Source organism: Peromyscus leucopus, chromosome 17, assembly GCF_004664715.2.
Source record: "Peromyscus leucopus breed LL Stock chromosome 17, UCI_PerLeu_2.1, whole genome shotgun sequence".
In the NCBI taxonomy this organism is placed as follows: Eukaryota; Metazoa; Chordata; class Mammalia; order Rodentia; family Cricetidae; genus Peromyscus; species Peromyscus leucopus.
Genome location: NC_051077.1, coordinates 9435747 through 9461618, shown reverse-complemented (window position 1 = coordinate 9461618; position 25872 = coordinate 9435747). Strand labels below are relative to the sequence as shown.

Here is a 25872-nt window from a genome sequence, read left to right as displayed (position 1 = left end):
GAAGTTTATGCTTATTTTAAATTTTGTTTCTTGCAGTTCATCTAGGTAATCCTCATTGTAGAACATTTCTGTAGGACTGGTGGATTTGGGGGTGATTGGAATACTGTATTGATTTTTCATATTTGTGTTTTTGTCATGAGACCTGGGTATGTGGAGTTCTTTTGTTAGTTCTGGGTCCCATATGGACATAGTATGCTGGGACACAGCACAGGATGTTTGGGCTGGGTTCGGCTTAAAGTTTAAATATGATGTGGGTGGGATTAAGTCAGGTGGGCACAGAGGGGTGGACTGGTGCCCAGGATGTGTATTCTAGTCCAAGTCTGGAGGTTGGGGGTGGCGTGGGCTGGGACCAGACTAGGAGGTAGCACTGGATTTGGACCTGGGTTAGATCTGGGGATTGAGGGAGTCGTGTGGCAGGGAGCAGCTGGCAAACTCACCAGGGTGAATCCCAGTGCAAGATATATGGGGCCAGACTGGGCCTGGAAGTTGGATGTAGCTCAGGAGGGGGATGAGATCAGGTGGGAGGAGGAGGGGTCTGGGCGGCTGCCCAGGTGTGTGCCCTGGCCGAAGCCTGGAGGTTGGTGGCAGCACAAACTAAGGCTGACCAGATGAGGCTGGGGCACTGGCTGTGGGACCAAGGCTGGGTCCAGGGGTTGGGGGTGGAGCCTGTAGGGAAGATCTGGTGGGCTCACCCAGCTGGCCCCTAGTACATAGCTGTGTAGTACTGGGCCGCCTGCTATGAAAACCTTATCTCTCTCTCTCTCTTGTTTCCAGCTGTGTTTCCGGTTCCCACAACTTTGTCAGGTGGTTTATCAGCTGTGTGGGCTTAGCAGTCGGTCTTTAGGCAACTTACTGTTGATCTTCAAACAGGGTTTCAGGAGTAGTTCCAGCTCCGCTCAGGTTAAGCAGGATTTCTAAGCCCAGGAGCAGACCTTCTGCAGAGTTATAGGATTCACAGTCAATCTTCAGGAGCCTGGGGGAGGGCCTCATGACTTTCCCTCAGGCAGTGGGTGCTTATGGGACTGGCAGTGCAAGTGTGGAATCCCTACGAAAAATACTTGGTTTTAAGGATAAAACTGCCTTTTCCTTTTCTTTTAGGTCTCATCTAAACGTGCCTTGCCTGCACGTCCCTGGGAACACGCAATGAAACAGAGGTTCGCCTTTGACAATGTTGGCTACGAAGGGGGTCTGGACAGCAGCTGCTCCTCATCCCCAGCCACCACCAGCGTGGTTAGCATCCTGGGCATGACTTGTCATTCTTGTGTCAAGTCCATCGAAGACAGAATCTCTAGTCTGAAAGGCATTGTGGACATTAAGGTTTCTCTGGAACAAGGCAGCGCCACGGTCAAATATGTGCCCTCAGTCACGAACCTGCGGCAGATTTGTCTTCAGATTGAGGACATGGGCTTCGAGGCCAGTGCTGCAGAAGGAAAGGCAGCCTCCTGGCCTTCCAGGTCCTCCCCAGTCCAGGATGCAGTGGTCAAGCTCCGGGTAGAGGGCATGACCTGTCAATCCTGTGTCGGCTCCATCGAAGGCAAGATCCGGAAACTGCAAGGGGTCGTGAGAATCAAAGTCTCCCTCAGCAACCAAGAGGCAGTCATCACATACCAGCCTTACCTCATTCAACCTGAAGACCTCAGGGACCACATCTGTGACATGGGATTTGAAGCTGCTATCAAGAACAGAACAGCTCCCCTAAGGCTGGGACCAATTGATGTAGACAAGTTGGAGAGCATTAACCTAAAGAGACCAATAGTTTCTCTGAACCAGAATTCCAATAACTCTGAGACCCTGGGGCACCAAGGGAGCCACATGGTCACCCTCCAACTGAGAATAGATGGGATGCGCTGTAAATCGTGTGTTTTGAATATTGAAGGAAATATAGGCCAACTCCCAGGGGTTCAGAATATTCGAGTGTCCTTGGAGAACAAAACTGCCCAAATTCAGTATGACCCTTCCTGTATCACCCCCTTGTCCCTAAAAACGGCCATTGAGGCACTGCCACCTGGGCGCTTTAAAGTTTCTCTTCCCGATGGAGCAGAGGGGGGTGATGGGGTAGAGGGGGATGAGCCCCAGAGTGGGTCTTCCAGTTTTCCCTCCCCTGGCTCCTCCCAGAGACACCAGGAGCAGGGCCCAGGCAGTACTGCGGTGCTCACCATCACTGGCATTACTGACGCATCGTCCATTCAGCCCATCGAAGGCATGCTGTCCCAGCGGAAAGGTGTGCAGCAAGTATCCATCTCTGTGGCCGAAGGGACTGCAAGAGTTCTTTATGATCCCTCAGTCGTTAGCTCAGATGAACTCCGAGTGGCTGTAGAAGACATGGGATTTCAGGCGTCAGTGAATTCTGGTATGTCATCGGCGGTACACGTTTGAAGTATGTCTGGGGTCTTCTCTTGATGTCCCATGGCAGTTCTTGGGTGGTTGAACAGGTAGGTGGGCCCTGTCACTGCCTCACATGTTGGTAGTTACAGCCAGGTTTGCTAACCTTTGCTCATTTGTCATTGTTAGTAGCAGGATAGTGGAAATGCAATTTCCAGTTGCTGCCTCTCACACAGCTGACGCTCAAACGATAGACTTTTGGTTTGGGCTCCTCTTCTAGAGAATTCTGAGTGTGCATTCTAGAAACCATCATTGTAGAACCATTAGACTCTTCTCTTACTGAAGGAACAGTTGTTACTTTCTCTGAAGATTTCTCTCCTACACAAAGCAAAGTAAAAGCAATAGAACGTTATCTAGTCTTATGGCACATGCCTATACTCAATGCGTAAGAGGCTGAGAGACCATCAAAACAAACAAACAAAAAACTGATGCAGTAGGACATGTCTTCAAGGACAGTCTAGGCCAAGGAGCAAGACCCTGTCTGAAAAACAAAATGCCACGCATTGTGGCACATTACATTCCTGGCACATTGCATTTCAGACCTTATGGAGATGGTGGAGGCAGGAGGATCAGGGACAAGGGCTTCCTCAACTAGATGGCAAGTTCAAGCCTAGTCTTGGCTACATTAATCCCCATTTCAAAAAAAAAAAAACAAACAAAGCCTCAAAACCTAAAGGATTGTCTGTTTGAAGTAGAAATTAAGGGTAGGATTTTACAATGACTTTTTCTGCTTTTTTTTGATGGCTATTAGAGCCTTTAAGTAAGGGTGGGTGTGACAGGTCTCACAAGGAAGGGATCCCATTTTGAGGTGGCCCATTATCAGGTGGAGCTTCCTGAGTGGCAGCCTCCCCTGCCCCTCCTTCCCACCCAGCACTGTAGCATCAGTTGAATGCCTCTGCATACCGTGTGGTCAGGGCCTGTGCTAGCTGTGGGGCTGCTGTATGAGAAAGTCCATCTGAGAGCTTCCTTGTGGTAGAGGAAGAGTTAAACTACTGCTTGATCTGTGTGTCCAGGCTGTGGTTTTTTTCCTGGATGGTGGATGGTGGGAAGTGGGAGATAGCGAAGGAAGGCTCTGAGAGTGTCGGAAGTGCCTTGGGCAGTGGAGTCGGTACTTTGGGAGGGGCTTTGGAGGAATGCAGAGTGACCTGAGCAGGACCAGAGGCTGGTTCTTGACCCAGAACATCAGGAAGTCAGAGGTCAGAGCCACCAGGCTTGGGTCAGAATGAGGGCTGTGTATGATGGGAAACAGCCCTGGAGGAGAAGTCGGGCCTGGTATGAACTCTTCCCTGATGCCGAAGGACAGTGTGGAGCTGGGGATGTCGATGGAAGTGAGGGAGTGCTGGAGGACAAGTGAGTGAGATGAACTCAGTAGGGTCAGGAGCACAGGTAGCGTTTTCCGGAGGGGCAGCTGGAGGAGAGGGCAGCCTCTTGTATTAGCTTGAGAGGCCGTGGAAGCCAAGTTGAGCAGCTTCTATCACAGTGAGCTAGGGAGAGGCGAGCAGTCCTCTACACACAAGGAAAGTAGGAGCCCAGCCTTCATCAGGAGGTTGAGGAGACTTTCAGTAGACGGGACATGCAGAGCAGGGGCAGAGTCACATGTCCCAGAGGCCTAAGATGAGGAAGGACGGGTACTTGCGTTCTTTTCTTCCCGCCCCTCCCTCCCTTCTCCATCCCTGCCTCCGCCGTCCCACTCTCCTTTTGTTGCCCAGGCTAGTGTCACACACTTCGGGCAGGATTAAGCGATCCTAACCTCAGTCTACTGAGTGGGGACTGTAGCCGGCAGGCGTATTTGCCGAGGGGACAGTTGTGTGAGTGGTGATGTTGTAAAACACCTTGGTTCTCGGCCTGGTCTCCAGATTGGGCTAGAACATAGTGGCCACTGAGCCTTTTGCCCGGAACCTGCTGCTATTCTTTGTGTGTGTGTGCTGGCCCTCGGAGCCACCAACAGAGCACCCGGGCTAAGTCCCAGCAGCACCCAGGGCCTCTGGACTTGGTTCCCATACTGCATGTCCTCTGACCACTGCTCTCCTGGAATACTTTACCGGCTCCCCTCTGCACCCCACCATGGCCCCCACCCCGGCAGGTGCAGCCTGTGAAATGCAGAGGCCACACGCTTTGTTCTCTGTACCAAGGGCTGTTTTGTTTTCTTACCATGTCCTGTTCTCCACACCCTGGAAAGAATGTGGTGTTTGTGTGTGTGTGTGTTTAAACAAAGTCAATAAAGATAATAACAGAACAGTAAATCTTGTACTCCAAAGAGCTATTGAATAGGCTCAGGATAAACTGTTTTGGGTAAGGCTTACTCTTTCAATGGTACAGTCAGGTTATTGACAGCAAAAGAGAAATGACCACGGAACTACATATTAAAAGTAATTGAACTTGATTGAGCAAACATAGGAAGAAAAGAACTAATTTATATTAGGTAGAACTGTGAGGATTATAGTCACTAAGCCCAAGAGATGCTTAGAGTATGGGATCTAGTGAATAAAAATACAAACACGTGGCTGAATTTCAGATAAGTACCCAGTGATTTCTTTTGCATAAATATATTCACATTGACAATATATTTGCAATAAAGAAGTCTGGCAATGATCTATCTGAAAATGAACTTTAACTGGACATCCTTTATGGGCAGTTTTCAGTTAGGTTAAATTGTCAGTGAGCTTATGAATGTAGTACTTGCATGCTGAAGAGCTGTTAAAACCCTAAGATCAGTGGAGGTTCTTTAGCAGGTACAGAAAATGAGCAACACGTATTGACAAACATGTGAGATTCATTCAGAAGAACAACTAGATTGATGTGACAACTAATGAGGCATTTGGGAAATGGGGCTGGGAACCTCTTGAAGTGTAACTGATTTGAATACTCTAATACTTTGTGATCTTTAAGCTACTAAGTTTGTGGCAATGTATAGTTATAGTAGCAGCAGGAAGCTAATTTAATATCTTTTAGAATTGGAGAAGTACTTACCCTTCAGATTTGTATATCTTATTCTAACTAAGTTGTGCATTAAAAAAAAAAAAGAAAGAAAATGCTATAGTAGTCCATGGGTAGACAGACAAGATCAATAGACATTATGGAGCCAAGAGGCAGTCTATGTATATATTATCTCCCCATTTCATGTCACTGGAACTCTGGGGAAAAGATGGTAGTCTTTCTAGGCTATGGAAGAACATTGATTTCTTTCCAGCTAGTTCTGGATTTACTGAGATGCTACTTTGGTAAATAAAGTAAAGAATAATCAAAGAAGACACGTGATGTCAACCTCTATTCTCCATATCCCCACATGTACCCCCCCATGCATGTGTAGACATGTGATATCAACCTGCATCCTCCTCATGTATTTATGCCCACATGTACCCCCTACATGTGTAGACACGTGGTATCAACCTCTGTTTTCCACATGCCTGTATATCCACTTACATGTGCCCCCCCACACACACACATACAGATCACATGTATGCACAGGGAAACTTTCTGGGGCTTTTAGAGGAAGATTGCATGAATATGTTTGTCAAGTTGAGATGGAATCTATCAATAGAAGTAAGCATTTGTGAAGGTTGATTTTTATTAACATATGAACTTTGTTTACCAAAAGACATCATCAGAAGACAACACAAAGCGCAGGCTTGGAGGACGCATTTGTGATGCTTGTCACTGACAGAGAAAGCTAAAAGCCACAGGAGGGAGAGGCAGTGTTGGAAATACCACTCCCCATGCCACTTCTCTAGGAGCTTTAATCCGAATATTGTCCCGTTTGAACCTCCTGTTGTAACAAGCGAAATTGCTTTCTAATTATTTCTCACATTTTATTATAGAAAACCTTCCTGTCAGCCCTGCCAGACACCTCAGCTCTGGTAAATCTGTGCCACATAGCATGGGTGGTCCACCGGTGTCTGCACAGAACATGGCTTCCAACACTGGAAGGGACCCCACACACCGTGATCCTGGCCACTCATCAGATACCCCACCATCCCCAGGAACAGCTGCACCACAGAAGTGCTTTGTACACATCAAAGGCATGACCTGTGCATCCTGTGTGTCAAACATAGAAAGGAGCCTTAAGAGACATGCAGGTAAGAGAGAGGCCTGGGACCATGTTGAACTTGGAAGAGCTTCGTATCTTCGTATCAACTCTCTATAGACTGTATTTATCAGTAACCCAGACAATCTGGCAGCAAGCCTATCACATGATAATGTAGATGTTTGTCTATATCCCTGTGTGATTGGCATTCTGTCCCTTAAGAAGCATTTTGTCACAAAGTGTATCTCTGTGTACATTAGCCATGAACGTCTAGTCAGAAGATCATGGTATGTTCTATGGAAAGATTTCTTCTCAATTAGCTCTTCCCAGTGTTTTCAGTCTCCTACCCACATCCCATCAGTCCTTCTCTAGAATACACTAGCCCGTGCTTAAAATGTCCAGTTTTGGATACACTGTGCTGTTGATGACAGAGGCTATAAATAGTGTGTCTGGTGGGTTTGCCCCCCAGGTGATGTTTATAATATTGCTCCTTACCTGATCTCGCTCTTGTTTTTGTTTGGAAATACTTTGATCGAGACTCTACCTGTACCACTGGAATGGAGTCGAGGCAGTGCTGCATGAGACTTTCTATTCTGACCCCCAGCCCTTTCAGTCTTAATTTAGGGTGCCCTGTTTTCTCAGCCTTCTGTTCACTCTTTAAAATTACCACAGCTCTTGGGTTTTCCTAAATGGGGGTGTATTGCGGAAGGGCCTTTGTCAACAGTGGTCTGGTTGCAGTTAAGATATAATTTCATAGACCTTATGTTTCTGTGCCTGACTTGAACTTCTTTCTTCTATCCTTTATGGTGCATTTTCTAAAACCTATCCCACCTTCCCTTTACTTGAACATGACTCTTCTCCTTAAACTAATTCAGTAGTATTAGCTGTATGGTTTATAGGTTTTTCCACTTTGCACTTTTGGAAATCCTTAAAAATTTGAAAAGAGTCATAAATAAAGCCGCTTTTGAAAATCGTTATTTTTCCCCTGGTATGCCAGAAAGGGCGAGAGAAGTATGGCCTTCTCGTGACTTGGCTGTGACCACTGCAGCTGCATGCCTTGCTTTGATGCACATGTTACATGCCTTCTAAAGGCTTGGCGTCCCCAGGGGCTGGATGGGCATTGGGAGTCTCAGACCCACCAAATCAGAGTCTGATTTAACAAGGTCCTCAGGTGGCTCACATGGCCATTAGTGTCTGAGACCCATTGTTCTGGAACAGTAGCTCACTAACCTGGATGTAAGTTAGAATCACCTGAAAAACCTTTTTAAAATGACATTGGTACTTACTGGGAGATACTGAGGTGCCTGGTGTGTTAGGAGGCATCAAAAGTTGTTCACGGCTCCTCAGGTGATGCTCATGCCCAGCCAATTTTGAGAGCTCGTGCTCTAGAGGATTCGGAGGGGGCTGTTTTTCTTGGTTAAACCGTGCTGACAACAATGGCAGCCCGGTTGCCATGCCCAGTCTCAGCTGTGACCCGATGGTTCCAGGTATTCTCTCTGTGTTGGTCGCCTTGATGTCAGGAAAGGCAGAGGTCAAGTATAATCCAGAGGTCATCCAACCACCCAGAATAGCTCAGCTCATCCAGGACCTGGGCTTTGAAGCAACAATCATGGAGGACAACACAACCTCTGAAGGTGACATTGAACTGATTGTAAGTACAGTGGCTGTCACCTAGAGGGTGCCGGCTTTGGAGGGGGTAGGGGTGAGTTTATGACGGGTGTTGTCCTCATACTTGCTGGCTGCTGGGCTGTATGCTTTATTTGGTTCGACCTGTCTAGTCTGGGAAGGAGTGAGAGCAGGCTATTCTCCTGGGTATAACCAGGGTCAAGAGGGACAGACGGTGAGCATAAGAGTCTAGCCATGAGAAGGCATGAGTGGTGGGCTGTGGTAAGCATGGTAAACTGGGAGGCTCCTTGTGACACACTCCTTCAAGTCCAAAGCTCAACTTCCAGCAGGTATTTCTAGACAGAACACCTAAGTCCTCAGAGTAGTGAGCTCCAGTCAATGATCTATCAAGGGCTGGAGTAGGTAGACCTTGGCCTAGGATGCTTTAGACCTCGGATTCCATCCCAGTTCCCCCAAAATGAAACAACACAAAGATGGAGAGGACTCGTAGGCACACCAGTGTCTACAGGACGAGTGACCAAGAGTCCTAAAGCAGTAGGAGGTGAATTCCTCAGGGAGTGGTTGTTCCCACGGTGTTTTTCTGTACATCTGCTAGTATAGCTGTGTGTCAGGAAGTTATTGAAAGCCATAGGCTGATTCTGGTATTTGCTGTATCCTCTGTTCAAAACATGTTTGTAGAAAATGCATTCGTGTAAACAAAGGGAGATGTAAAGACACCCCCCCACACACACACACACAAATTGAGTAATATTATTTTACCCTTGCTTCCTTATGTACTTTGTCTCTGCCATTAATGGAAAGTCAATGTTTGAAGAAAAAATACGGAGGACGTGAGGTACATCGAGCTCCTGATAAGTGGTATTCCCTAAAGTGCCCTACCCTTTGTGCTGGTTCCTGGGGCTGCGTGCTAAAGGGCAGAGTTAATATTTACTGGTTACAGCAGGCATCACGAGATGGAGAGGAAGCCTGATGCAATCCTGTAGGACCTCATCACACATAGTAGATACCTTGGCCCCACTGAGACACTGCACAGAAAACCTAGATCCAGAGACAACGGGGAGATGACTCAGGAATAATATTGCATTTACTATGCAGTCCTGAGGACCAGAGTTCAGGTTCCCCAACACAAAGCCAGACGGGCCTGGAGGACTTCCTGTAATGCCAGTGTTAAGGAAACAGACTAGCCCTGTGGCTAGAAGAACTGAATTGGCAAGATCTGGGTTCAGAGACATACCTGCCTTGATAAAAATAGTAGAACACACTCAAGGAAGACAGCTGACGTCAACCTATGTTTTCCACTCACACAGGTACACCATGCATACATACACAAACAGAAAATAACTAAATATGGCCAGCAACAGGTACCGTGGCTAAGCGTGCTTGCTACCAAGCCTAAGACCTGTGTTTGATCCCCAAAACCTATATAGTGAGAGTAGAGAACCAACTCCCACAAACTGTTCTCTGACCTCCACATGTAGGCCTTGGAAAGTGCATTCCCAGATTCATGAACACACACAAGTCAATAAATAAATAGAAATCGGGAAAAGTGAGAACTCTTTCAAGCAATGTGCTTCACTGTAGCCTTCTTTTCTTAAGCTAGCCCTCGTGCCCTTTAAACAAGGTTTCACTATGCAGCCATGGCTGGCCTGGAGCTTGCTGTGTAGACCGGGCTGGCCTCAAACTCACAGAGACCTGCCTGCTTCTGCCTCCCGAGTGCTGGGGTTAAAGGTCTATGCTACCGCACCAGTTGAACATTCTGTGTGTACTTCTGTATCTGTTTATTTGTTTGCACAGGCTAGGCGTGTGCTCTGCCTCTGAGTTATACCCCAACCTAGAACATTTGCACTTAATTTGTAGTCTGGGCCATCTGATATGTTAGATATGTTAGATAAGTTTTTCAGGGTCCCAGGACACAAGGGTATGGCAGAGGTGCCATAGTTAAAAACTCTTGCCCTTTCGCTGCTGGGACATTTGTTAGCTGGGTTTCCAACATCTTGCCTCACTGTGCAGACCACAGCTACTCGGCGTAGACCCTGGAGCCAGGTTTTCAGGGTTCAGGCTTCAGCACTACCCCTCACTGGTGTGAGACGATGCACAGGTTAGTAAGCCTGTCTAGCCTGCTTCAGGCTAGAGGCCTCCCTCCTAGGCCTGATGAGAATGAGAGAGTGCCTAAGGCATGTTGCAAGTGTGTAATAAAATCATTATTGCAAAAATGAAGGAGAGCTTAAGTGTTCCAGTGAAATACCTGTGGACTTGTTAGGTGTCTGTCAGTGCAGCACTGAGGGCAGGGCGCTGTTGCCTGGCGGCCCTGCCTTTCTTGTCCTGTCCTTGGGTGCCACGCCGAGCTGACTGTTGAGCCTGTCAGTGACAGGTGAAGTCCCTTCTTGCTCCCTAATTCCAAATGGATCTCTCGTGGCTCATGGGGCATGCGTTCTGGAATTCTGCTGCACACTTGGAAGTGCAGTTCCGATCACATTGACTTGATGGTCATCACCTTTCCGGTCGCTTTGCATCAGCCGCCAGCGTAGCCACACTTTTTGCTGAGTGCACACCTTCATGCCGTGGGTCCAGCCAGTGCTTCAGACTGTCGTCGTTGTCCTCCTCCTCCTCGTGCACCCAGTGCCCTGCCAGACCTGACTGCTACCGACTTCCTGAACATCTCCTGCTAGGCTGCCTTTTGATTTTTCCCTCTGGCTATCCTTACTGTCATCTGTCCACACCCTCTCCCCATGTTTTAGGAGCCGCTCATATCCTACCCCCTCCGCCAGTCAATGTTTAAATCCCGTTCTCTTGACGATGTGGCACTGTCATTGTCTCCTTTGGAGCCAGCGGAGCACCAGAACAGAGGGTCCAGATAAAGGTCCAGGTGTCAGGGACACTTAAAGAGTTCCAAAGGTTGTGCAAAGGTGCACTTCCGTATACTTGATGTGCAGTGACTGCTGCGGTGTTGCTGGTGAGAAAACACAATGTAGCGTGTTTCCCAAAAGCTCATTCTTAGAAAGCCAAAGGCCAGTCCTTGGTCTGCAGCCATTGGCTGAATGATTGCCACTGCCTATTACGGAATTGGAGGGAAGTCACTGAAGCCACTGGACACTGATAGGGAGAGAATCTTGCACATGGATTTAGGAGTAGGAGTCCAGTGTCCTGGGAAGAAACTGTGGAGGCGGCTGTGACTGCCCTGAGGTCCGTTGGAGAGGCTCCTCTCAGTCCTGGGATTTTTTGCCCTCTTGTCTTGCAGATCACAGGGATGACCTGTGCTTCCTGTGTTCACAACATAGAGTCCAAGCTCACGAGGACAAATGGTATCACTTATGCCTCTGTGGCCCTTGCTACCAACAAAGCCCATGTGAAGTTTGATCCTGAAATCATCGGTCCACGGGATATCATCAAGATTATTGAGGTAGTTAATTCCTGTAAAAACTTTGTGACCACTTTTACAAATCGTTGAAGAAAGGTAGTTAAGCCGAATTAAAAAGGCATCTAAAAGCTATCGACTTTTCCAAAGAGTAGTAAGGTCGCTTAAACAATTGAAGAAGGTTAACAGGTTGCCCGAGCAGAGTGTCTGTCAGTGAATGGCTAAGAAAGAGATGAGGCCGGGCTGGCAAGGGGGCTCAGGTGAAAGTGCTCCCCGTGCAAGCCCGACAACTCCTTTGATTCCTGGGACCCATGGTCGGCAAGACCTGACGCCCCAAGACCAGCTGTCGTCCCCTGACTTCCACACGTGTGCGCCCATCTTACACTCCAGACAGTTTGTTAAGAGGAAGAGATGAGAGGAAAGAGACATCCCTTTTAGTTTTAAATATGTCCTGAAAATCATCAGTCTTGACAACAGGCTACCTGGTGTGGAGAGCTAAGTTGCCCAATCGCCATTTACAAAAAATATTTCCATCTGTGCCAGGTGTGTGTAGACTCAGGGCATGATGGCACTAGGCAGATAATTCCACGCTCACCTCCCTGTGAGGCTTGTAGGGGAATGTGGTCATCTTTGCATCAGGAAACAGAGGGTTCATGACTGACTTTCTTCCCGCTCCCTCTGTCTGTCCACAGACCTCCCATTTCCTCCTTCATATCGATATTATACCAGACCTTGAGAGAATGACCATCCATGGTGATTGCGATGGGTTAAGACAGTCCAAACTAAGTAAAATTGATCTGTAGCAGCTAGGGGTAAGGGTTAATTATTTAGTGAAACTGATTGCTTATGAAATGAAATGTTACAGCGGACTTAATGCCATGCTATCCTTAAGTTTTTCTTCCTTGGTTATGTGTATGTAGAGAGGTGTTTGTTGTATGCCCCAACAGATCTTTTGGATATGGAAATGCTGCTAATGTTTTTATACAAGTAGGCTAACTAACTTCACAACCGGTTCATTAAATGAGGATAGAGCCTCTGAGGTGTCAAGTTCTTGCTCACTGATACCCAGCTCACAGGAGGCAAGATAGCACGCTCAACTAGATCCCATTCTACTGTACCCTAAATCTAAGAGACTAGTGTCCACATATTACTCATGGGGCTAAGGAGTCACCACGATGCTATGAACGGGAAGGAGAGTTCTCAGTGGGAGTCTTTAAACACGTCTCACTTCCACTTGGACGTCTAATACCCTTAGCTGCCTCCATCCTGCTCAGTGATTGGTGCAGCCTCCTGGACCTCGGTCCTTAATAGAGAAATAGTGGACTGTTGCCTGGTTTCCAGGCTTGTGACTCTGGAGCATCTTTTCCTGATACAACTAGGCTGGAATTCGTTAGGAGAGTATTTGTCTTTTATGGCCTTGAATGCCCTTCTACCATGGCATTTCACTTTGGAGATGCTCGGCGCCAGCATTCTGGGCCCTCTCTGTTATGCTGAGAAGACATCTTCTGGCAGCTTTCCCTGTGTGTATTCACAAGAAGCAGCAGAGATGTAATGCTCAGATGAAGGGGGTGGCAGCCAAGCTTGAAGAAAGCGCAGGGTGGAGGTACAGTCTGTGAGGACATCGAGAAAGCCACTCTTCAAGTAGAGAGGCCCCGAACACAGTAGGAAGTTAATTGACCTGAAGCCTAGAGACCCACACTGTACCCAGTACTTGAGCATCCTTGTTCTCTCTGGCCCTTGCTTTCCTCATGCATGGGTGAAGTACCAGACCACAAGGCGTCTGGAATTCCAGCTTGAGAATCTTTTGAAGTCAACCGTGGTCAGCTTTGGGGCCTATTGAAGTTAGTGTGGCAATACCAACTGCCTTTACTTAGAATAGGGAGAGGAGTGGCCAATCAGTGTCATGTCTGCAGGGTGTTACAGTCTCTCAGCACAGAGAGAACTGAACCTCTGAACAGGCTTTGGCAGTGATTTGGGGCGCAGAAGTGATGAGAGGCAAACCTTAGGTCACCAGAGGAACTTTGAGACTTCAATCTCCAGTGCCGGAAATGCTTGCCACCTGTGCGTATTTTAACCAGTAACTTTCCCCTTGTTCCCCCACCCGTCTCTTTTAATCACAAGGAAATCGGCTTCCGTGCTTCCCTGGCCCAGAGAAATCCCAGCACTCATCACTTGGACCACAAGATGGAAATAAAACAGTAGGTAGAAACCAGAAGGTGAACGGTAGCCTTGTCTAAGTCTCCATCCTCTTCTCACTGACTCTGGCTCGTGAAGATGCTCGACTATGGCCCAGCCACCCCAGCTTCCTGGGTTGCCTTCCACCTGGGATGTCATTAGCGGGGACCGTACAGCAGAAGTTTCTGGCTGTTGGCCGCATCTGTCTGTACTGCCCAGCTTGATAGTGTACCTGAAATGCACTAGTATGAGTGTAGAACCGAGGTCTTCTTTTTTTCAAGTTCCACTAATTTTAATTATTTTAGTCACCTGTAGTTGGGGACTGACATGCTGGATGTGCTTTAGCTGGGATAGAGGGAGGGGAAGGTTGGCTCTTTCTTTTACAGTCTACTTCGGCTTGATTTGCATAAGATCTAGCGGTAGAATCTGAAGCCAGTCCTCAGAGCTAAGTGGAAAGGAAACAGCCAGCGCAGGGAAGGACACTTAGCTCAGTGATCGAGCGTATGCTTAGCATGCACAAGGCCCCAGAATCTCCAGCACAAAGTGGGGGTAGGGGGGTGGCCCAGGATGCAGATATAGGTTAATTCATAGTTTCAGACGGCCACTGTTGTGTATAGTACAGTGCCTTAGAGTGACTCCTGGCCCTGCTGGGAAAGAATGAGTGAACCATGACGGCAGTGGCTTAGGCAGATTCTGGTCTGCCTAAGGTCTAGGAAGCAGGAGACCCAGTGTTTGCAACTCAGACAAGTGTGTTAAGTGAAGGAATCAGCAAGGAGTGAGGGTCCTTCTGGGGCTTTTGGAGTACCTGTAGCTTGGTCCAGTTGGCTTGCCCAGGGTGCAGGGGACTGTCTGGTGGGAGTTTGGGAAGCAAGAGGGTCTGCCTCTTGGACGGCCTCAGGCAGCAGCCTGAGCACACAGGATTGCAGGATCTACATTAGGATACAGAACTTAAAAGTCCCTTCAGTGAAGGTTCCATACTGCCTGTTTGGAGCATCGTGCATGTTGTAGCTCCCATGAAGCCCCAGAAGGCTTGGTTCTAAGCTGTTGTGTGTATTGACAGCCTCTCTAATCTCCTACTCTTATTGGAAATAGTCCTTTAAAAATTGAATGTGCAAATAAGCTTCTACTAATAAAATACTATTTCCATCCATTTCTTGCTTTGAGGGGAATCTGCGTAAGATGACAAAGAGAACTCTGGGCTGCTGTAGGCTAGGAGTGGTAACTAGCCTCCTTGGAGCTAGTTCTCATCTTCCAGGCCTCAGCTTATGCAAAGGCAGAGCTAAGCCCAAACGTCTTTGTAGCAGTGCCTGGCCCTGTCGATTGGTGGTAGTGTAAGGGGTGAGCCTCACTGCTGTTTTTTACTCCATCTTTAAATCTCACCTGGGACCGGTGCCCAGTGGTTCTGATGTGTCTGTGTTGCCGATTTGCCTTGCAGGTGGAAAAAGTCTTTCCTGTGCAGCCTGGTGTTTGGCATCCCTGTCATGGGCTTGATGATCTACATGTTAATCCCCAGCAATATGCCCCATGAGACGATGGTCCTGGACCACAACATCATTCCAGGACTGTCCGTTCTAAATCTCATCTTCTTCATCTTATGTACCTTTGTCCAGGTAAGTATTGGAAAGCCGGGCAAACCATCTCTGCTCTTCAAGTGTGTCAACAGCCCTTTAGCTTGGTTCCAGAGCTACTTCACTGCAAACTGGCTGCCTCACCACTGGGCATCAGCTGCTGTTATTTCTGTCTTATGACCAGAAGGGAGGCAGTGTACTGGGGGGCTGCAAATGCCAGAACTGAGAAAAACTGGTTTCACTGTCGACCTCACAGGTAATTGTAAGTGATTGAAACTTGTTAGAACAACCACCCTCTTCTTGTAAGCTTGGTGAGCCTGTCTGTTCCTGGTGTGTGTGTGTGTGTGTGTGTGTGTGTGTGTGTGTGTGTGTGTGTGTGTGTGTGTGTTTTACTGGTGACAAGACTCAGGACCTCATACATGCCAGGCCAGTGTGCCATCATTCAGTCACACCTCAAGTCCCCATTTCCCTGATTTGCTTATTATTTAATTTAGTGTACCTTTGTTGTTAGAATTACTAGATGAATGTCCCTGGAACTCATGATTCTCTTGAATGCTCTATCCTGAAAGGCAAAGCCATGGTCTTCATCTTTGGATAAAATTATCATTTAACACCGGCAGGCTTTGTGGAATGTCTGCATGTATGCGTTTTGGCATATAAAACCAGAACTATTTAGGGGTAACCATTTGTAGGCTGAATTATTTTCCTAGATTCTTTTTAATTGAAAATGTGCTTTGCACTTATTGTAATTTCAGCAATACAGAAGTCAAGGGAAAGGTATTATGACTAATTACACCTTCATCTGGCTCAGTCCTGTTCTCTAGTATTGCTGCTGTGTCTTCAGGAGTTAGGCATGCATCTCTCCTATATCTCACAAGTACAGCATGTGTGTGTGTGTGTGTGTGTGTGTGTGTGTGTGTGTGTGTGTGTGTGTCTGTGTCTGTGTGTATGTTTATGTGTATGTATGCATGTTCATCTGCACACACAGACACAGATGTTTGTTAATGGAAGTGGGTTATGGTAGACACGGACAGATGCTGGCTCTTTTTTTGAATCATGGTCATGTGCCATGGTTTACCTTCTTTCTAGAGACCATTTACAATAGAAACGAGCCGTCGTCATCATCATCATCGTTACCATTCTCTATGGACATTTGCATGGCATACCTGCAATGTAAAGGTCTCATATTCCTGTTCATCCACTTCTGTGTGGCCAGTAGTGCTCTGACCAGAAATTATGCTCCATTGGAGGAGGCTGAGGCAGAGCGTGTGTCCTCCGTATCAAATAATCACCAAGAACAGAGTGGTGCCAGATCCATACATGAACCTAACTGCTCATCATCCTGAGGGCTCCTGGACGCTCCCTCTTTGTCTAACCCTTGCCTCCCTCCCTGTCTTTCAGTTCCTTGGTGGGTGGTACTTCTATGTCCAAGCCTACAAATCTTTGAAACACAAGGCAGCCAACATGGACGTGCTCATCGTGCTGGCCACCACCATTGCCTACGCCTACTCCCTGGTCATCCTGGTGGTTGCAGTGGCTGAGAAGGCTGAGAAGAGCCCCGTGACGTTCTTCGATACGCCCCCCATGCTCTTCGTGTTCATCGCCCTTGGGCGCTGGCTGGAGCATGTGGCAAAGGTAGCTACAGCTAGCTACAGGTTAAGGAAAGAGCTATTCCTTCGGGTAATCTGAGTCTCAGTGCATCGGCAGCATGTGTTGAGAACTACTAATTACACACGCTATAGAGAATGACAGAGGAATCTGAATCCCCATATAATTAGGGGCCGCAGTCACTAATCTCCCAGTTGGTTGTTCCTTCTGAAATCCCAGCTAATCTGGCTAATTAGAAAAACCTTTGTTCAGGTAATTGTGCAGTTGCCACAAACTCTGAACTTTATGCCAGAGGTCACATGGTCTCTTTGTGCCAAACGGATTGTAGTTAATGTAGAAATACACACCTCCACCTCAGGCTTGGGTGATGTGTAGAGCTCTGCGCCGAACCCAGCATTGGGATGGAGCCTGTAAAAGAGGGCTAAAGAAATTATACTGAGGGCAAAAGAAAGCAGCCATTGGGCAGACTGGGGTAGAACTCCAGGATCTGCTTCGGCAGCAATGGCCCGGGTTTTCCTTGTGGCGCGGGCATTCGTGACTGCCTCAGTGGTTAGTGGGGTGGCTGTGTTTTTGCGCCAGCCGCCTTTGACCCCATGCTTGTGAGTGTCAGCCCGGGTTTGGACAGTCCGCTCTCATTTCACATTCTGCTTATTATTTCCTAGAGCAAAACTTCAGAAGCCCTTGCCAAACTCATGTCACTCCAAGCCACAGAAGCCACAGTTGTGACCCTTGGAGAGGACAACTTAATCCTCAGGTGGGCTGTGTCCATCAGTAGAGCCTGATCTTTCTACGTCATCTGCGTAGTCGACAGCAAGTGTCCATCCTGTAGTGAATGATGCTGTTCAGGGCACCGTAGTCATTACCCTGAGGCACTGTCCTGTGTCTGAATTGGCTGCTGTGTACTGGAAGCCTTGAGCAGCCCCCTGCTTTTTTAGGGCAAAGTCTAGCCCTGAGCATGGCAGTGGAACTCTGGTTTCGGCTGCGCATGCCCCTCTCAAGCTCCACCCCCTTTCCATCGCTCAGTGTGGAGCAAGTACAGCCACCCCCCAGCATCCATGAAATCTGGTTCTAGGATCCTCAGATACCAAGTCATCCCATGCTCAAGCTCCTCCTCTGAAACGGAATAGTATTTGCATAGAATCTGATATCCCCCTACATGCTTTAAATCATCTTTAGAATAACTATGATGCATTTACAGTGCAAATACTATGTAAATAGGTTTTGCACTGTATTGTTTAGAGGCCAATGATGTAAAAATATGTGTCTGTTGAGTACAGACAGGTCTTGTGCCACCCCCACCCCCACCATATGTGTGTGTGTGTGTGTGTGTGTGTGTGTGTGTGTGTGTGTGTGTATGTATGTGCGCAAGAGAGAGAGAGAGAGAGTGTGTTTTACTGGGGATGGGACCCAGGGCCTTTACATGCTAAGCAAGTGCTGAACCATCAAGCTACATCCCAATCCTCTTCCTGAATACTTTTGATGCAAGATTGGTTGTGTCTGGTAATTTAGAACTCTCAGATACATAGGGTTAACTGTAAAAGGTCCAGTAGTCAGTCTAGGACCCGGTCTGTTTATAGACCAGGAGGATGCTATCTGGGTGTCTTCTGTTGCAGAGAGGAGCAAGTGCCCATGGAGCTGGTGCAGCGAGGTGATATCATCAAGGTTGTCCCTGGGGGCAAGTTCCCAGTGGATGGGAAAGTCTTGGAAGGCAATACCATGGCAGATGAGTCCCTCATCACAGGTTAGGTGGCTTGTTTTATGTTTTTTTTGGTGGGTGTCATGGTAGTCACTGGTCCATGTGATGTTGAGTGGGCTGATTGAGTGATTGACATTTGTCTCCTCTTTTTTAGGAGAGGCCATGCCTGTCACTAAGAAACCTGGGAGCATAGTGATTGCTGGCTCTATAAATGCTCACGGCTCTGTGCTCATTAAAGCTACCCATGTGGGTAACGAGACTACTTTGGCTCAGATTGTGAAGTTGGTGGAAGAAGCCCAGATGTCCAAGGTAATGATGAAACTTAAAACTCATAATGAAATCCTTCCTTTGAGAAATGATCTCAAGGAGATTTAGCTCAGTGGGTAGACCACCAACCTAGCACACCAGAGGCCCTGAATCCAGTCTCCAGCACTGACTAAAATGGAGTGGTGGAGCCACATAGACCTTTTATCCCTAGCTAGTCCAGATGTGGAAGCTGGAAGGTCAGGACTTCAAGCTCATCCTTGGCCTTGGCCAGCTCCAGACTACCTGGGCTACACTATACTCTGCCTCAAAACAAAACGACAAACAAACCAGAAGGGGAGATGAACGCAAAGGTTCACAGCACCACCCACCGATTATCGAGGAGAGATTGATTCCTAAACGTAGTAATGGAGGGAGCTTGGACCCAAACCTTACTCCTGTCTGTCTTTGTGGGTTGTAACTTCCTGTGGTCTTAATGCTTTATTTTCATAGGCACCCATTCAGCAGCTGGCTGACCGGTTTAGTGGATACTTTGTCCCATTTATCATCATCATTTCAACCCTAACCTTGGTGGTGTGGATTGTCATCGGTTTTGTCGATTTTGGTGTTGTTCAGAAATACTTCCCCGTAAGTCGGATGCCTTGGACAGGATGGCTGTCATGCTTTAAATAACTTATTGCCATTAACCCTATTCTTTTGTGTCTTTCATTGATTGGGCTTTGTTATCCGTTCTGTTTTATTTGCTTCTTTGACTTATTGGTAGAAAAATCTAAGTCCTAGTAGGATAATCAGCCTACTTCTGAAGGTCTTTATTGAGGGTGCTTACCGAAGGTCAGGAATAGAGCTCAGTGGCAGAGTACTCACCTAGTATGTGCAAGGCCCTGAGTCCCATCATTGGCACTGAAACCCACATACACCAGTGCCCTTTGCTTTCTGCTCAAAGGTAATGTTCATGACGGCGTTTGACTCCCGGTTGGAATGCTTCAGGGGTTTATTGGCCATTACCGAGTTTATAAGACATATGTTGTAGAAAACGGACCACAATTTTGATGGCACAATACTATGCTAGAGTTTAAGGGAAAATGTATTTTTTGATACCTGTATCTACTGATAGCAGCTTCAGTATCCTGCCTTCCTAAGCAATAATGCTTCTCAGTGTTACTGAAAGGGTATATGTCATTACAGACAAAGCTTTTTGATAATTAAACATTTGTTTAACAGCAGAGCAAGGGGATATCCATTTTCTAATTTTAAGAAGTGGGTGAAGAACACTATCTCCAAAAACCAATGGAAAATACAGTGTATCCTCAAAAAAAAAAATGCATGTGCTTAAGAAACAAGAGCTAATTCTCAAGGACACTTAGCTAAAGGCACTGTGGTTTTTATGATGGGGCGCTACGTGAGTCTGACACGTGTAGGTCCACAGTTAAGAGGCCAGTAGTCCCAGGACTGAACAGCCAGTGAGCCACCAATGCCACCAATTGCCCCGTGAGCGGAGCATCATCCCACCTTGTCTCATGCCAGTGCCTATTTTAGCTTAGAGTCATGGAGTAAAGAACTAGAGACGGAGCCTGTTTCCTCTTTTAAAATAGATTCTGCCTGCAGATAAAGGTCTGTCAGACATGGTGCATGCCATTTACTAAGATGTAGTTTTCTCCCTCAGGGCTTGTATTTTAAGTTGAAAAAGTCTAAGCTGAGTACTTGGTGGCATCTAAGAAGCCCCTTAGTGCTCTGAAGAGTGACCTGTGAATGTGGTCCTAGAATCGCCAGCAGCAGTGCCCAGCCTGACTGACTGTCGGGGGAGTTGGGAGTGTGTGGCTCTCTGCTGGCCCATGTGTGGACTTGCAAAATCAGGGTGTGTGCTAACAACGGGGTGCTGCATGTCTCCTTCAGATGCTGTCATCACTGCTGCAGGAGTGTCATGTTAGTTTCCAGAAGTTTATCAGTGCCACTACAATGCCAAGTGTGGTTTTAGTAAGAATGACTGTAAAAAAAAACAAAAAAAACCCAAAAACCCCCACATTATCTTTATCTCTTAAAAATCACATATTTGTTAAGTAGTTTTCCCTTTTACGTGAATACAGTGGTTTCTATGAACATTAAATGACTCTTACAATATACCTTACGTTAGAATTGTGTCTTTTAAAATGAAAGGATAAAGGATGTAAAGAAGTTGTGGTTGGTTTCCTCGATTCAGAAAACGTACTTTTTATTGTAATTAGTGAACGGGGCGGCTCTTAGAATAACGTCCGACAGCCATAGCCTTTATGAAAATGCAGCAAGATGAGTGCAGATCCCAGACAGCAAGTCGTGATTTCACTATGTGCTGCCGCCCTGTAAAACAGGCCCGTTTTGTTTTCTTTAACGAAACATGCACAGAAGAACAAACACTGTTAGAAGTGCCCCCCAGTGCTGCCCTTTGCAGCTTTCTGTGCTTAATGCATCGGGCAGAGAATGTAATAGCATGACTAAAACCATATCACGTGTCCTTACGCTGCCCTTCAAATTTTACCGTGTCGCTGGTACCTTTCCGCGCCCGCACACGGAGCTTGTGCATCATCTTCGGGACAATTGCCTCGTACTCCACTATGCCTATAACTGAACTGACCGATTCCCGTTGGTTGTTCCCAGGTTTTGCTATTACAGAAAGGAAACAGTGGTAAATAGCCTTGTAACATCTGAACGTAGGTTCTTTGGAGAGCTGTTGAAGCTTTCATCATAATGTGGAAGCCAAAAATGAGGATGCAGTGGTTGTCATTTCTAATATGCTGTGCCTGTGCTGTTCTGTGCAGATGTCTCTTTATGTGCATATCGCCTCATTTATAAGCACAAAGCCCTTTGTGAGATACTTTAATCACCATTTTCTACCCGGGGAAACTGAGGCAGAGAGGGGTGAAGTTAGCAGCAGAGCTGGGGTATGACCCATGTGGTCTAACTCGTGAGTTTGTGCCCCATCACAGTCTTACGTGACTCTGCTCCTGACCCACCTTGCCTCTCTGGGGGAAGCTATAGGAAAAAGTTGAGGAAGTAGGAAGTGAGGTCAACTCTGATACTGTAGCTGCACAGAATACGGTCATGTTCCCTAAACTCCGCTTGTGGTGTTCTCAGTTCCCACTGCCCCCCTGTGACAGTCTGAGTGTGAGATTCCTCCCTGAACGCCCCATCTGATGTTTCTCTCCTCTGCAGAACCCTAGCAAGCATATCTCGAGGACAGAGGTGATCATCCGATTTGCCTTCCAGACGTCCATCACTGTGCTCTGCATCGCCTGCCCGTGCTCCTTGGGGCTGGCCACACCCACAGCAGTTATGGTGGGCACTGGGGTGGCTGCCCAGAATGGTGTCCTCATCAAAGGAGGCAAGCCCCTGGAGATGGCTCACAAGGTGAGCCCCTGTCAGGTTCTGGCTGTCCTCTGTGGGAACTTGGATAACACCTTTTACAGAGCCTTATGAAACTAGTATCTCTGTACTATTTCTTAAGAGGAAAGCCTGAGGATGAGTGTTGACGACTGGAGTCGGAAGCCATGGCTGCCTGGGAGTAATGCAAACCCAGCAGCAGTTAGCGGTTGTACAATTCCCTGCTTCATGGCTAGTCACTGACTATCTTACATGGTAGATGTGATTCCTAAGGTCTTGACTCTAGCAGGAGGAGGTTAGGTAACCTGCTCAGAAGCCTGCAGCTGCTAACAAAGTTGCCAGCTCACACCATTGGGATTAGCCGAGTCCTGTGACTAGGGTGGAAAAGCAACAGTATATATTAAGACTCTTGGTTTAGGTGGGTGGGGTGGTGCGTACCTATAGTCCCAGCTCTCAGGAGGCTGAGGCAGAAGGATCGTGAGTTCAGGTTTTACCTGAGCTGCTTAGTAAGGCTGTGTCTAAGAAAACCAAAAGCCTGCCTTTTGCCCAGCCTGCGCTCCTGTTCATTTTCTGTGCCTTTTGGCACACACGTACTGCAGGTGAGCCCTGCACCTGCAGGTTCTCCCACTAGTCCTGGCTCCTAGCTTCCAAGGAACTCACAGCACAGTGGGAAGGGCAGGTGTCCCAAAGACCGAGGATTAGGACTCCCAACTCCACCAGGACACTGTCCCGGGGCCCGGCCTCTTCAGAACTTCGTAGGTCGTGCTGGTGGTGTGGGAAGTTGAGTAAGAGCTAGCCAGATAAAGTGGTAGTGGGGGTTTGCAGGTGTGAAATAGTAGATAGGTGAAGAGGACCTGAGGGGACCATGCAGCTGTGTTGATCATAAGCCCCATGACATCTGCTGCATTTTTCTTCACCGTTCGGACCCAGCACTCAGCCTGAAAGCACTCAGAGACATCCTGTTGAATAAACTAAATAAACAATTAGAAGAAAATCTGTGACAGAAAGTGCTGGGGCTGTGTGTGTCAGTTACGAAAGTCTTGAAGGATCACATGGTAGAGGAGGTTGCTCCTTTGAGCCACTAGGTTGCATGCTGGAAAAGTCAGACTGGCCGTACAGTGAGGGTGGATTAGGGCAGGCAGGGAGCTTTGGAGGGAGAAGATCAGTTAACAGTGCTGGAGGCAGGGGCCCCCACTGAGCTTGGGAATCCAAACAGTGTATCTGCTGCTCTTGCATTATGGTCTGAACAGAGACACCTGCTGCCCTCTATTTGGTCAGAGGTAAGGTCCAGTGAAGGTGTATAGACTGGCAGATGGGTACTGGTTTCTTGGAAGTAGCAATTGTCGCCTGCAGAGTTAGGAAGGTAACAGTAGTTTCCTGCCCACGGCAGGTTGGGAGAAACTCTGCCTTAAGACATGGGGACTGTGAAAGCTGCCTCCATGTTAAGTCCTGACATGGAGTTGTTCTTGCAGATCAAGACTGTTATGTTTGACAAGACCGGCACCATTACCCACGGAGTCCCCAGAGTCATGCGGTTCCTGTTGCTTGTGGACATGGCCACACTGTCCCTCAGGAAGGTCCTGGCGGTGGTGGGCACGGCAGAGGCCAGCAGCGAGCACCCCTTGGGCGTGGCAGTCACTAAATACTGCAAAGAGGTACGCAGACCTTGGCCTTGGCATTGCCTTGACCCTCTCTCATCGGCCTTGGCTTCCCTACTCTGCCACCCACTTGCCTGCTCAGCTGCCTTGGAGGAGGTCTTCACTTGTAGACAGGGCTTGCGGTGGCCCTGTCGTGGTTATTTGTGGAACACGTGGATAACACTGGTCTCAGGGCAGAATGAGTGAGACGTGACCCCTCTGCCTTCTGAGAACCCAAGTCTGAGGCACGGGAGATGGGTACTTCAATAATTTTTTTTTTTTAATTATTAAAGATTTATTTATTATGTATAGAATGTTCTGCCTGCATGCATGCCTGCAGGCCAGAAGAGGGCGCCAGATCTCATCACAGATGGCTGTGAGCCACCATGTGGTTGCTGGGAATTGAACTCAGGTCCTCTGGAAGAGCGGCCAGTGCTCTTAACCTCTGAGCCATCTCTCCAGCCCCTTCAGTAACTTCTTTATACAAGGGTGAGGGGACACAAGTGAGCTGAAAAGCCTGAGTTTGGGGGATTTAGAGAAGCACCGTACCCCTCCGTCTTCCCTAAAACAGGTTCTGTGTCACATTCAACATGGAGGCAGCGGAGTGCTTTAGGGGACTCTGCTGACAGCGTCCAAATGGCTTGAGCAAAAACTTTATCATTGATATACGGGGTGATGTGGGTACCTCAGAAACACAGCGACAAGGGGGATGTCTGAGGAATTTCATTCTGTGCTTGTCCCTCATAAGGGGTCAACACACTGCTGTTTGACGTCTACCCATATGGGTCGGGAGGAAGACTTAACGCTTGCTGGCTGTCCTGATGACGTCCACCACTTCTGATCCCTTCCCGGGGCGTCACACGTGGGGCACGATCTGCCTGGCATCTGCAAAGTAGCCTTGCCCTCACTCACCACTCACTTAGCCATTGTTCTGGTGTGATCACTTTCAACATGGAAGCATCTGTGTGGTCTGAGGTGCATTGACTTTTCTCTTGGATCTGCAGCCTGCTGGGTCATGAGGTATTCGCCTAGGGAGCCTGGTTCAGGTAGAGAACCAACACTGAGTCTGAAGAGGGAACAATGGCTGTGCAATTCCTCATCTTTGTCTTTACTTCCTCCTCCTTCCCTCTTTCTTCTTCTCACTGTCTCCCCCCACGCCCGCCCCCCATCTCTGTCCTGCTCTCCTGCTCCCACAGGAACTTGGAACAGAGACCCTCGGATACTGCACAGACTTCCAGGCAGTGCCGGGCTGTGGAATTGGCTGTAAAGTTAGCAATGTGGAAAGCATCCTGGCTCACAGTGATCCGACCGGTCACCCGAACGGGGTTGGCAGCTCTCCCACAGGAAAAGGTATTCCTCACTTTGGTCCCTCCTGGATCTGTTGGTGGCTGGAGCTATCTTGGGTGAAGGCAGAGGGGGAGCCAGACCACAGCAGACCCACCTGTGTGATTTTTCCCCTCCTATAGAGATGGGAGGCGCATCGCTGGGCACTCCATGCCTTGCCTACCCCAGGAACGCCTGCTTTTTATCTTGCATGCTTTGATTCGTCTATGTTTTTAATGTATTTTGCTTTGCTTTTTATTTTTGCATTGGGGTTTGCTGTGTTAGTTTCCAACTTGTGGACTCGAGTGACCCTCCCACCTCAGCCTTCCAGGTAGCCGAGAGTATAGGTGTACACCACCATCCCTGGCCGGACACCTCCAGATTCTGATGCTTATGGAAGGGCCAAAGTAGCATAGGACTTGGAGTCATAGCTCCTCCTTCCCTGGAGTGTCGTATTTCTTACTCCATACTGATTTTCCTTCCTGTAGCTTCCTGTAGGTGGCAGGTGGCATTGCGTCTGTTCTTCCTGTCACTTTCCCATCCGGGTGATCTCCAGTGTGATGTGGAGTGTTTTCAGAGCTGACAGAAAGCCAGTGAATGGTCTGCTCACACCTAGAAGAGAGACACTGCTCAATGGCAGATGCCACTCTCATTTTTACTTTTTTTTTTTTTTTTTTTTTTTAAAGACACTGTGTAGCCCAGGCTGGTCTTGAACTTCTGGGATTCTCCTGCCTCAACTTCTGAGTGCTGGGATTGCTGGTGGGCGGCACTGCCTGCACCCTACCTTGTCTGCCTGCCTGTCTGCCTCCCTTCTTTCGTTCCTGTGTGTATATGGTGTATGCATAAGTGTGCACATGTAT

General features: G+C 47.9%; 1 protein-coding gene across 1 annotated transcript in view; it reads left to right on the top strand.

Moving 5' to 3' along the window:
- Window positions 1–25872, top strand: part of Atp7b (ATPase copper transporting beta) — a 77465-nt gene that overhangs the window by 42153 nt on the left and 9440 nt on the right. The window contains exons 2-15 of the mRNA XM_028860942.2: window positions 1099–2350; window positions 6201–6458; window positions 7894–8057; window positions 11271–11432; window positions 13509–13585; window positions 14998–15172; window positions 16532–16765; window positions 17401–17492; window positions 18352–18479; window positions 18589–18743; window positions 19191–19325; window positions 21885–22079; window positions 23525–23707; window positions 24886–25039. Of these exons, the coding sequence (XP_028716775.1) occupies window positions 1099–2350; window positions 6201–6458; window positions 7894–8057; window positions 11271–11432; window positions 13509–13585; window positions 14998–15172; window positions 16532–16765; window positions 17401–17492; window positions 18352–18479; window positions 18589–18743; window positions 19191–19325; window positions 21885–22079; window positions 23525–23707; window positions 24886–25039 (3364 nt within the window). The remainder of the gene's footprint in view (window positions 1–1098; window positions 2351–6200; window positions 6459–7893; window positions 8058–11270; window positions 11433–13508; window positions 13586–14997; window positions 15173–16531; window positions 16766–17400; window positions 17493–18351; window positions 18480–18588; window positions 18744–19190; window positions 19326–21884; window positions 22080–23524; window positions 23708–24885; window positions 25040–25872) is intronic.